This window comes from Phocoena phocoena, chromosome 4 (assembly GCF_963924675.1).
Source record: "Phocoena phocoena chromosome 4, mPhoPho1.1, whole genome shotgun sequence".
Lineage (NCBI taxonomy): Eukaryota > Metazoa > Chordata > Mammalia > Artiodactyla > Phocoenidae > Phocoena > Phocoena phocoena.
Window position 1 is genome coordinate 73,911,808 of NC_089222.1, and position 12,347 is coordinate 73,924,154.

A 12,347-nucleotide genomic window follows, 5' to 3' on the forward strand; every position below is an offset into this window, starting at 1 on the left:
GTTGCATGATGTAAACAATATGAAATTTAAAAATTATAATATCTACAGCATTATAAAGTTACAAAATAAAAGGACCATTGATCAATTATTTTCTTAAGGTCTGTGACTAACAGCTTTCATATTTGAGGCCTATAAGAACAAATGGCAATGTTCTCTGTTCTTATGAGACACCTTCTTGCAAGGTCAAAAAATAAAACCAGATTCTATAAGATGCACATTATTATTATTATTGATATATGAATGATTAGAAATAGATTTGCCTTCCCTCAATCTTAGCCTGGAGATTTGAGGGATCTGTATAATAATTTTGATGGTTAAAAAAATAAATCAGACTGTAATAGGCATGGAAACTGTAAGCCAAATATAATACAAAATGAGCCAATACAACACATCTCCTCTTAAAATTTTCTTCTTTGTAGTTACCAAACTGTCCCTAAATGTTATTCTAATTTTGTACCATGTAGTGGTTTTTAAGAAATTGAACTAGAACAAAGCAACTCCTTTGTCCTGTTTTTTTTTACAGTTTTTTTTTTACACACATATTGTATATACAACTTTTAAAATAGCTGCACAATTTTATATCTCGCCGTTAGAGAAGTGCAGTCCAGGCAGACCATGCTTCTCAATATATTAAAAATATTAAATAAAATCCAACCAGTTTCATACTTTTCTAATAGTCAAGCTGGCTGGAAAAAAGGGTCTGGAGAAAAAACAGGCAGTTGTAAAACAGGATCAGTCTTTCTTCACAAACACACTACTTAAAACTCTTGCTAGTTCCTTATCTTATCCCTTTTACACCATCTCTAAGATCTCACCTTAAAAGTTGAAAATATCACATCGCTAACTTAGAGACAAAATCTGTTGAAACATGCATATGTCAACTGCCCACTCAACCAGCTGCAACCCTGAGGATTTTTCTGGCCCAGTAGAAAAGAGGAAACACTAAGATAATCTCTGCTGTAGAGTTGCTTCTCCAGTTAACAATATCATGTGTTTTTTCAGGATGTTTCTTGGGCATGCATGTATGACACTGTCACTTCATGATTCTACTTTCCATAAGCAGGTATCTCCTCCACTCTGTCTTTCATCCCAAGAAAGCCACTGTCATCCATCCAAAGGTTTTCCAAGGTAAACCAAAGTCACTTCTGTGTTACCATATACAGCAGAAACTGCTGGATATAAGCAGACCTTTGGAAGTCCTCTAAAGGCAACCCCCAGGAATTCATATCCACGTTCAAAAGCTAAAGTTTTATCTTCCATGTCCAAGATGACTCGAATTCTTTCTCCTATCTGCAAACAGACATCAAAAGAAGGTAAGAAGAAAACCCATCAAAGGCACAGCTAGATGTAATCAAGTTGAAAATATTATTAAGAATATGTATATCTCAAAAGTTATCTAGAAAAACCAAAAAAGTTATTTGGTCAGGGAGAAACATCTAGAAAAAGAACATACATCAATTTCATCATAAAAGTTTGTTTTGATAGTTTTTTTTAAAAAAACTTAAGACTTGTGTGGGATTTATATTTAATACTGAAAATTTAAATATTCTTCCTGAACAGTCCCCAGATTTTATTTATTCTTTTTAAAGACTTTTCTTAAGAAGGTTACCACTAAAATCTATAACTTGGCATATTTTACCAAAAAAGGCTACCTAAATTTTCTCAAATTACTATAGTACATACATACAATGGGATGTTATTCAACCTTAAAAAGAAATGAAATTTTAGTATGTGCTACAACATGAATGGACCTTGAAAGCATTATGCTAAGAGAAATAAGCCAGACACAAAAATACAAATATTATATGATTCCACTTGTATCAAGCACCTGGAATATTCAAATTCATATAGATTGAAAATTGAATAGAGGTTACCAGAGGCTTGGGGGAGGAAGAAATGTGGAGTTATTGGTCAGTGGGCACAGAGTTTATGCTGGGGATGATGAAAAAGTTTTGGGTATATATAGTGATGATGGTTATACAACATTATGAATGTATTTAATGCCACTGAATTATACACTTACAAATAGTTAAAAGAATAAAGATTGTTGTGTATATTTTACCACAATAAAAAAAATTACTATAATAAAACACTTCCACAACCTTTAAAATTTACAAAGCAGTTCTACATACAACATGGAACCTACATAATCATGAATAGCCAAATCTGATTATAGGTTCTAAAGATGCAGAATAGGCTTATTAAACAATCACTTTGTGGTCCACTACTCTGAAACACCCGTTTGTTATAAAAATAGCAGTACTGATTGTTAAACTAAACTGGAAGCACAATTACCCATTTCTTTTCCCATTTGGAAAAGTAAACAAAGAAAGAGCATGTTTATCCTTATAATTTGCATGTATTAAAGGCTGTTGCATCTATATACTTGGAGGCAGAAAGTCCTAACATTTGCAATCAAAAATCATAATTTAATACTTCCCAATTATGATACCCCCTGCTGCTATCATTACTTTCCTTCATTGTATTTCCTATCACAAATAACTACCAACATCTACTTTTTCTCTCCCTCTGCCCAACTCACAGATTAACCCCATTTTAAGAACCTCCAAATCACCATCATCACTACTGTTACAAACAAAACACGAACAACAGCAAAAATCAGAAATAAAAGCTAGGGGCTTCCCTGGTGGCGTAGTGGCTGAGGGTCCGCCTGCTGATGCGGGGAACGCGGGTTCGTGCCCCGGTCCGGGAAGATCCCGCATGCCGCGGAGCGGCTGGGCCCGTGAGCCATGGCCGCTGGGGCTGTGCGTCCGGAGCCTGTGCTCCATGGCGGGAGGAGCCGCAGTGGTGAGAGGCCCATGTACCGCAAAAAAAAAAAAAAAAAAAAAGGAAATAAAAGCTAATATTTTCATGAGTATTGTTGAGTGATTTTATATTATCTCATTTAATTCTCATATCAATCCTAGGAGTTATCCCTGTTTTACAGAAGATGAAAATAACAAAATAGAACCACTCCAAGTGAAATCTGCAAGTCTGCTTTACCTTTGAGCATACAGCATACATACACATAGCACAGACAGCAGAAAGACAGTCTTACAGTTTTAGGTGTCAGAGGACAAAATTTGGAGACAGCAGAGCAACTGGAAACTTAGAGGAACACTGCAAGCAAAAAACCACAAAGAGGATGAGCCCCAAAATCTGAAAATAAACTCTGCCCAAATCCTCATGTGATGACTGTATTACACAAACACAGGGGAAACCCCCAGGGAACCAGGCAGAAAAAGTAGCAGCTAGAGGCCAAAAAAACTGAATAAAGACACAAGCTGCTGTATAGTTTCAGTGCAGGCAAGTTAACTGCCTACTAGAACAAGAAAACCTACAGTTTTCAGAAGTACAAAGTAGCTTCTAAAGAAACAAAACATTCCAGAGTCACTACCATGTCCAATTTTCATTTAAAAAATGACTGGATACGAAAAGAAACAGGAAAGTGTAACTCATACTCATGGAGAAAAAAGCAGTCAGTAGAAACAGACTCCAAGTGGGCCTTAGATGCTGGATTTGGCAAAGACTTAAAGTAGTTATAAAATATACCCAAAGAATTAAAGAAAAATATAGTATTAATAAATGAACAAACAGAGATCTCAGTAGAGAAATGGAAACTATAAAAATGAAAATTTTAGAACTGAGGGGCACAATAACCAAAATTCACTAGCCTGGCTCAATAGCAGAGTTCAAATGACAAGAAGAAAAAAATCTATGAACTTGAAGACAGAACAACAGAAAGTAATGAATCCAAAAAAGAGAGAAAAAAAGAACACAGCTTCAGAGGCACAAAAACAAGGATGATATCAAGCAGTCCAACAATTACATTAAATATAAATGGACTAACTACTCAAATCAAGAGACTGGGTTAGATAAAAAGCAAGATCCAATTACATGCTGTCTGGGGGACCCACTTTAAATACAAAGATAGTCTAAAAGTAAAAGGATGAGGGAGAAGAGGTGCTTTGCGATAGTAAGCATAAGAAAGTTGGATTGGCTTTATTGATATCAGACAAAATAGATGTAAAGACAAGGAATATTACTAGAGTCAAAGAAGGTCATTTCATAATGATAAAAGAGTTAACCAGGTAGGTAGATATAACAATTTTAAATGTATATGCACCTAATAACAGTTCCAAAACACATGAAGCAAAAAGTGACAAAACTGGAAGAAGAGGTAGATAAATCAGCAACTATAGTTGGAGATTTTAATACTCCTTAGTAAATGAAAGAACAGGTAGAAAGAAAATACAGAAAGCAGATAGAAGACTTATACACTACCAACCAATTTGACCTAGCTGTCCTTAATAGATTATTCTATCCAACAGAATATATATTCAAGCATATATAGACATTTATCAAGGTAAACCATATGCTGGGAATAAAACATGCTGCAATAAATTTAAAGGGACTGAAATCATACAGAGTATGTTCTCTGAAAAACAAAGAATAAAGGACTTTCACTACAAAGTCACAAGGTTAGTCATAGGTCTTTATCTTCAATGATTATTAAGTCTGTTCTCCTTAGGGCATTTGCAGAGCCTGAAAGGACAGTAAGGAAAGGATTCTATGAAAGAAAATCCTTCCAGGCTTTTATACATCAGGAAATGGGATATATTTTAGTTCTTCTACTTTATTATGTCTCACTTGAGGTCATTACTGAGGCTAGAGCTTTCAAACCACATGTTCCTCTGAAATGTACTATCTATAATTCCTTAAAATTTCCAAGTTCTTATCAGATTATTATTTTTTACACTCTGCTGAATCTATGGTAATCATATAGCTTTTACAAATAGGAACTATAATTATGACCCTAGAATCAAGTGAGTATGGCTCAAGGCTAAGAATTTTTAGGGACTTCGCTGGTGGTCCAGTGGTTAAGAATCTGCCTTCCAATGCTGGGGACCCGGGTCTGATCCCTGGTCAGGGAACTAAGATCTCACATATACCGTGGGACCACGAAGCCCGCGCGCCACGACGAAAAATCTGCGTGCCAGAACTAACACCTGATGAAGCCAAATAAATAAATAAATATTTTTTTAAAAAAGAATTTTTAAATGTAGTAGTTTGGGACTTCCCTGGCGGTCCAGTGGTAAGACTCCGTGCTTCCACTGCAGGGGGCACAGGTTCGATCCCTGATCAGAGACCTAAGATCCCGCATGCCGCGCGGGGTGGCCAAATAAATAAATATGCAGTAGTGTGCCTGAACTCACCTATGTTTATGGAAATTGCTGACACCTCCAGACGCTTTAAATACAATCCAGATTAATAAGTAGCAGAGGGTAAGTATGTGTGCACATGCACACAGGAGCATTTGTGGGGGTGAGGGGGTGAGGTATCCAGAAAAAGTAAATTTGGATGTGCATGATATAAGAAAGATTACAATCCAAAGCACAAGTTGGCAAACTATGGCCCCTGGGCCAAATCTGGCTTGCAGTCTATAAATAAGGTTTTACTGGAATACAGCTATGCTCATTCATTTACATAATTCACGGCTGCTTTTGTGCTATAACAACATAGTTGCACAGTTGTGAGAGACAGTATGGACAACAAAGCCTAAAATATTTACTATCTGGCCCTGTATAGAAAAAGTTTGCCAACCTGATTTAAAGACAGATTGCTCAGATTGAATATGTATTAGGAAACAAATACTGAGATACTAAAGATTATTGTCAGAGTAGCCAAAAAAGGCCAGTTACACTATTTATTTAAAAGTTACCAAAAAGACAAATAATGCTGCTATATAAAATTTTGTAAATTTAAAACAAATTAAGCCAGTTCCTCACCTGATATTTTGGTGCATTGTTGCATTGTGGAAAACTGCCATTGACTTCTCCATTATGTAGTAGATTATTGTCCACTAGATTCCAGCCCCAGCTCTGGTCATCACTGCCCAGCAATGCCACATAACCTTGGCATTGCATGGGGGCCCGTTTTGTGGCAATTCCAATCACTGCCACAGTGCCCAGAGGGCCCTCCCACCACACTTCCCATGCATGGCGGCCCTCACTGAAACCAATCTTGGTCCTTGCACCATCAGTGCTCTGAGCGATGGGGTTTCGATGTAAAGTAAAGCCATTCTTCTTAATGTAGACATTCCTGGAGCAGTCGTTAGTGCTGAAAGCATGTTGGAAAGCACGTATCTGAAAAGGTGGAAAGCACACAAAAGAAATAGAAATTTAATTTTTCTTAAACATTAAAAAGTACCCAAACTTTAGGCTACATGTTTTTAAACAATAAAGTTATATATTTTAAGTAATACAGTAATTATTTCTCAAAAATGGCTCACGTTTCAGCATGGAATCCTAACATAATAAACTATGCAACATTAAAAATAAAACTGCCAGCTGTTTCGTTATTGACTAAAATTCTAAACCACAGTATAATTTCTCCAAATAGACTTCTTAACACATCAAAAGATATACACAAGAATCCTTATATTTTAGAGATAGTACTGAAATGTTTATGGGTGACATATCTGGGAATTGCTTTGAAATATCCAGGAATGGAATGGGAGAGTGGGAAGGGTAGACATGAAAGTAGACTGCCCATGAATTAATCACTGGTAAAGCTTCGTGATGGGTATAGGGAGGTTATTTTCTATACTCTTGTTTATATTCGATATTTTTACATTAAAAAGTTAAGATATGCACAGTTTTCGTTTTGGCAATGCTGCCACCAAAAAGAACTGTATTTTAAGTAAAATAGAGAACTTAGGCATATCAGCTCTAGAGTTTATGAAAAATTTTAATAACCACAAACTATCTTAGATCCACAGCCTCCTTGCTAGGTATCACTCATACACTGAGACATCACCACTCTCATTTTACCAAATCAAATAATCCCCTAGATAGCATAAATTCAATCACTAAAATTTATAAAGAGATAGTCATTAACAGCAGCTACCACTGACAGGACAGGATAGTTGACCTTCAGTAATCACCAGTTTTTTAAGTTTCCAAAATAAAGACAATATGAAAATTGCTACTCTGTACAAATAATAACATTCTCTCATGTTTTAATAATTTATAGGTTTTAGTTTGTACGTTTTTTAGAAAATCCCTTCTTTATTCAAACAACCCAAAAGCAGCTGAAGGCTGGGACCTATTGCTTTAGTTAACCTGAGAAATCAACTCCAGAATCACAGAATTTCAGCATTAGGAAAGACGTTAAAGTTCACCTACTTCAACTCAGGGATGGGGACACAGGCGTAAAGTCAACAGGTAGTTAGCACAAGAGCCCCAAAGAGAAGTCAAGCATCCAGTCCCCTCATCCAGTTCTCATTTACCATTAGCAAGTACTTCACTGTTTAATTGTTGTACTCCAGAGGACAGATTAAAACAAAAACAAAAAACCTCCTTGGTTCAGGTATCCCATATTTTCATAAACAGGATGTAAACCTGAAGTATACCTAAATTTTTTCCGATCTGTTATTATAACACACTTTTAAGCACCTAAAAGTGCTGTACACACCTCAACCATTTGACTCTAGTAAAACATATCTTGAAAAAAATCTAATCTCACCTAAATTGATCAAACTTCTATAGGAAATACAGAGGACAGAAAGCATGTTAAGCAACACCATGGGAATGAAATCAGCAAAATCCAGATTGAGGGAACCTCTCTACAGGGTAAACAACCTGGTTTCTTCAACAAATAAACTGCCGGGGTAAGAGGTGAGAGAGATGGAGGGTGTATCTGTAGACTAAAATAGCCTTAAGAGACATATCAACTGTTTGTCATGGGAACTTTATATAGATCTTGCTTAAATAAACTGAAAATTAAAGATATAACATTTGACATTTATGAGACAACTGGAAATTTGAACACCAAACTTTTTATATAAAGGAATTATCATTAATTTCTTTATACTTTGGATGTACTAATGGTATTGTGATTAAGTGTCCTTATCTTTTAGAGATAATGTGAAAAATCAGATAAAATGGAAAAATAAATACACAAATAAATAAAAACAATCTATAGTTCTTGCTACACAGTCTCATGCGTAACCTGGATTTTGCATTATAGCAAACAGCTTTAAGACCTAGTTTAGGATGTAAGTCTGAAATTTAGACAATTATAGCTAGATGCCAAGTATGACTGGAATAACTGATGTTACTTGGTAATATGTAAAACATGAACTTTTAAAAAGAAGACAAATCCTAGGGGCTTCACTGGTGGTGCAGTGGTTGAGAGTCTGCCTGCCGATGCACGGGACACGGGTTCGTGCCCTGGTCCGGGAAGATCCCACATGCAGCGGAGCGGCTGGGCCCGTGAGCCATGCCGCTGAGCCTGCGCGTCTGGAGCCTGTGCTCCGCAACGGGAGAGGCAACAGCAGTGAGGGGCCCGCGTACCGCAAAAAGAAAAAAAGAAGACAAATCCTAATTAGATTGACAACTCCAAATACTTTCCAGTTTTATGCTATCTCAAGCCTGTTCTCATCATTTTCTCAGTTACCCAGGCTCCCTGGAAATCCTATTTGACCCTTCCTTCTTCTTCATCCCACCTCACCCAGTCAGCTGTCCACCTATGTGGACTTGTTTTCTTGCAATTCCTCTCCCAGCCACCCCCTTCTCTGCTCTATACACTCGTTCTGGTCTTAAGTACCTCTGGTATAGGCACCAACCCCTGCCTTCCTGAATTCACCTTATGGACTGGTTTCTCTAAAGCACAGCTCTTACTTCGTCCCTCCTTTGTTCAAATTTCTGTGTTTTCCAGCTGTAAGACAAAGCCCAAACTACAGACTGAAGGCTGTATGTCAAGGACCTCCATGATATATCTAGTTTCAGCTTACCTTTACAATCATATTTCCTATCACAGTTCAATCTAACTAAACTATTTTATATCTTTAGCCTTTCCTCCAAGCTACAAATTGTAACAGATGCCTATCTGAAAACTCTTGGATGTCTTAAAAACACTGTAAACTCTGTTCTACCAAAACTGAACTCATTGTTATTCATCCAAAATCTAGCCGAGGTAATCCCTATATCATATAAGCCAGATACCTAGGAGTCATCCTGAGCACCTCCCTCTTCCTCCCCGCTATTTCAAATCTATTGCCAAGTCCTGTAGATTTTATTTCCTAAATTTATTCTAAATTTCTCCCCATCTCTTTTACTACATACTTCCTAATACTCATATTTCTAAGGTCCCCCTCCAACCTGTTCTCCATTCTTAAGTTTGAATAACCTCTAAAAAATGGAAAAATATCACATCACCAATCCCCACACTCCTAACCCCCTTTTGCTTACAATTTAAAATGGCTTCCTTTTGTTTGGCCCCAGTCCACCTCTTCCATCTTTCTCAAACGTGCCTCACTTTTGCTGTCTATGCTCCAGCCACATTGATTATTTTCTGTCCCTCATACTCATCAGGTTCCCTCCTGGAAGGCTCCTCTCTGTCTGGCCTATTTATCCTTAACATTCAGGTCTCAGTTCATGCATTATTTCCTCAGAGAAAGCCTTCCCTGACCTCCCTACTTAGTTCAAATTCTCCATTACTGACATTCAGAGCATCATGTATCCATCCTTCGTAGGACTTAACACAAATGCAATTTTACAACTGTGTGACTATTTGATTAATACCCACTTCCCTGCACTAGATTGTAAGTGCCATATGGCAAGGCATCCATAAGAGTCTGTATCTGTTTTTATTCACCATTGCATCTGCAAAACTGAGCATAGTGCCTAACATTCATATTTTTTTAAATAAAAATATATGCTGTACAAACCCTCTGCTTTCCATTGCCTTGCTTTTGTTCAGGGTACTTCCTCTTAGTAAAATGTTCACATTCTCCCCATCTTTAAAGTTCAGCTCAAATACAATCTCAACCCCAAACCTTCTACAATCATCCACTCAACTTGTAAATCTCTTTCAGTAAACTTCTAGTATATATATATTTTTATATCTCTAACAGTTAGCAACAATTTCTACCATTTCTAACTAATAACCACTAGTTATTTCTATACATTTTTTTCTCCTCTACTAGACTGAGGACTTCCCTACTAGGCTATGTGACTCCTTCTGAATTAATCTTTTATCTTCAAGATATTCAAGAAAAGTCCTGCAGTATCTGAATGTACATGTGATTAGTACAGGTCTATAATACCTATAGTGCAAGTAGTACAAAGGCATACAAAGTATTAAAAACTTATGAAACCTAAAATATCTCTGGAAGGATACAGAAGAAATAGGTAACATAGGTTGCCTCCAACCTGGATGGTGGTGGTATAAGGACAAAAGGAAGACATTTTGCTTTACATCACTTTGCTTCTTTTGAATCATGTATTCTTCACATGAATTACATTATCTATTACATATTATTATATGAATCTTGAATCATGTGAACATGACTATTACAGACCAATTACAAAAATGTCTTAATTTAAAATAAGTAAAAACAATAAACTTTATGGAAAAGTAAAAAATAAGACTCATGAAATCTACACGTTTATCAGGCACAGTAAGACAAAACTGCAATCTACTGCACTCTACTATATGAATTACAACTAGTATCCATTGAGAATCTACCATGTACAAATACTGTCCTCGCAAATTAACATTATTTCATTTAATAGAAAAACAACTTGACAGTTGACATATTAAAAAGCGATATTCCTTATCTTACTAAACTAAAACCTGTTTTATTACAGAAGAATACATTTTACATCTACTTCACATGGAGAAAAAATTTACTCCTTATTCTGGCCCCACTGGCAGTCTAACATTAAAAAGGTATGTTTTCCCTTTTTAGTTGTTAATGTATTTTTATGTTTACCATATTCTAGGTCAGACTTTATCCTGTCTCATATATGCTCTTGGTGACTGCTATTCTGAAGAGCTGTTTCCATCCAAACTGAACCCAAGTTTAAGGCCTTTTATTTATATTGCTTGAAGAATCCTCTCAGTCCTACCATTATCTGCTACTTGACATTTTTACTTGCATATGAAAGCAAGACTAATCACAAGAATCTGGCAGGGGAAAAAAGGCAGCAAAAATGGAATCAGCATGTTAGATGACAAATAGAACATAAGAGACACAACACCAAGGTGGAACTACGAAAAAGGTGGCAAGGAAGTAGCTAATAATAGTGGGACATGGCAGTATTATGACTGTTAAGTGGTGCCGATGGGAGGATGTTCTATTAAAGCCTCTATGTTGAAAGTCAGCACGATGCCTTGGACCACACTCATTTATAAGCCTGTAACATAGTGGAGGGAATTAAAGAGTGCTTGGGCAAAAATAAAGAAAAGATGATTATAAATCAGCTTGGAAAAGGTGCGGTGAAAGCAAAGATCTGAGAAACTAAGCCGATGTTAAGGCAGCCAAGGTGATTTAATAAAGGGCAGGGAGAAAAATAGGATGAGAGTATTGAAACCTACAACAATGAGGTGGTCTGTTTTTAAGGGTAAAGACTGTGAAAAGTAGAATGAGTGACGGAAAACAGGGATGGGAAACCACCTGGCCCTTCAAAAAGTGTATCGCGGAAGTGGGGTGGGTTAAGGAGCAGAACTTCAACCCAAAGAGAAGAGGATCTTCATGGCGCGGGGAGGTAAGGTAAGGTATTGACTGGAGCGGTGGAAAGGCGGGATGGTGAGGCGAGGCTTCCGACTCAAAAGCTTAGCTGAGAAGCACTGAGAGCGGCCCGGACAAGCGGGACCGGGGGCAGCGGCGTGGCGCGGGGCTCCCTCACCTTGGCCTTGTAGCTCGGCAGGTTGCAGAGGATGTCCGTGCGCAAAGCCTCCTCTGCCAAGCTGCGGGCGCACAGGCTCCGCCACACCTCGCTGTTCTCATCGCCGTGCAGGCAGCGGTACCAGTGCTTGCACACCAGGGCGCAGCTCCGCAGCTCGGACAGCTCCAGGTAGGAGAACACCAACTCCAGCACCCGGCTGGGCAGCCGGCCCCCGGCCCCGGCGGCCCCGGAGCCGGCGCCCGCGCCGCCGCCACCGCTACAGCCAGCGCCTCCCGAGGCTGCCCCAGCCCCCGGGGCCGGCGCCGCCATCGCCTCAACAGCCGGCCCGAGGGCCGCTGCCGCCGCCGCCGCTTCCCCCCGTCTCTGCTCCGGAGGCCAAGCCTCGCCTTGAGACCGGAGCAGTTCGCTCACCGCCCCTTTCACAGACTACCGTCCGGCCCCTCCACCACTCCCGCCCCTGCCCGGGGGCGTCCGCCACGCGCCCCGCCTCACTGAGGGCAGACGCACCGGCCGCACGGGCGTCCCCCGCCCCTCCCCCGCGGCTCAGCGCGGGCGCCGGAACGGCCCGACTCGCACGGCCTCCCGGCGGCGCGCCCGTGCCTCCGCCATGCGGGTTGAGGGCACGAAGCAAGGGCGCACGCCCAGCTCGCG

At 39.0% G+C, this 12,347-nt stretch overlaps 1 protein-coding gene across 1 annotated transcript; it reads right to left on the reverse strand.

Annotated features, from left to right (window-relative positions):
* Positions 1 to 865: 865 nt before the first annotated feature.
* Positions 866 to 12,047, reverse strand: FBXO45 (F-box protein 45). Its single transcript, XM_065876891.1, has 3 exons — positions 11,697 to 12,047; positions 5,790 to 6,146; positions 866 to 1,290 (listed from the first exon to the last, which is right to left on the reverse strand). Exons 1-3 carry the CDS (start codon positions 12,003 to 12,005, stop codon positions 1,105 to 1,107), a joined length of 852 nt encoding a protein of 283 aa, XP_065732963.1. The 5' UTR covers positions 12,006 to 12,047; the 3' UTR covers positions 866 to 1,104.
* Positions 12,048 to 12,347: the final 300 nt, after the last annotated feature.

What these genes read in the sequence shown, in the direction of transcription:
- FBXO45 (XM_065876891.1), bottom strand. Translation starts at nt 12,005, where the DNA reads ATGGCGGCGCCGGCCCCGGGGGCTGGGGCAGCCTCGGGAGGCGCTGGC. An exon ending in TGCCGAGCTACAAGGCCAAG is followed by an intron (nt 6,147 to 11,696) that starts GTGAGGGAGCCC and finishes CCACCTTTTCAG; the next exon opens with ATACGTGCTTTCCAACATGC. An exon ending in ACAATGCACCAAAATATCAG is followed by an intron (nt 1,291 to 5,789) that starts GTGAGGAACTGG and finishes GTCTGTTTGCAG; the next exon opens with ATAGGAGAAAGAATTCGAGT.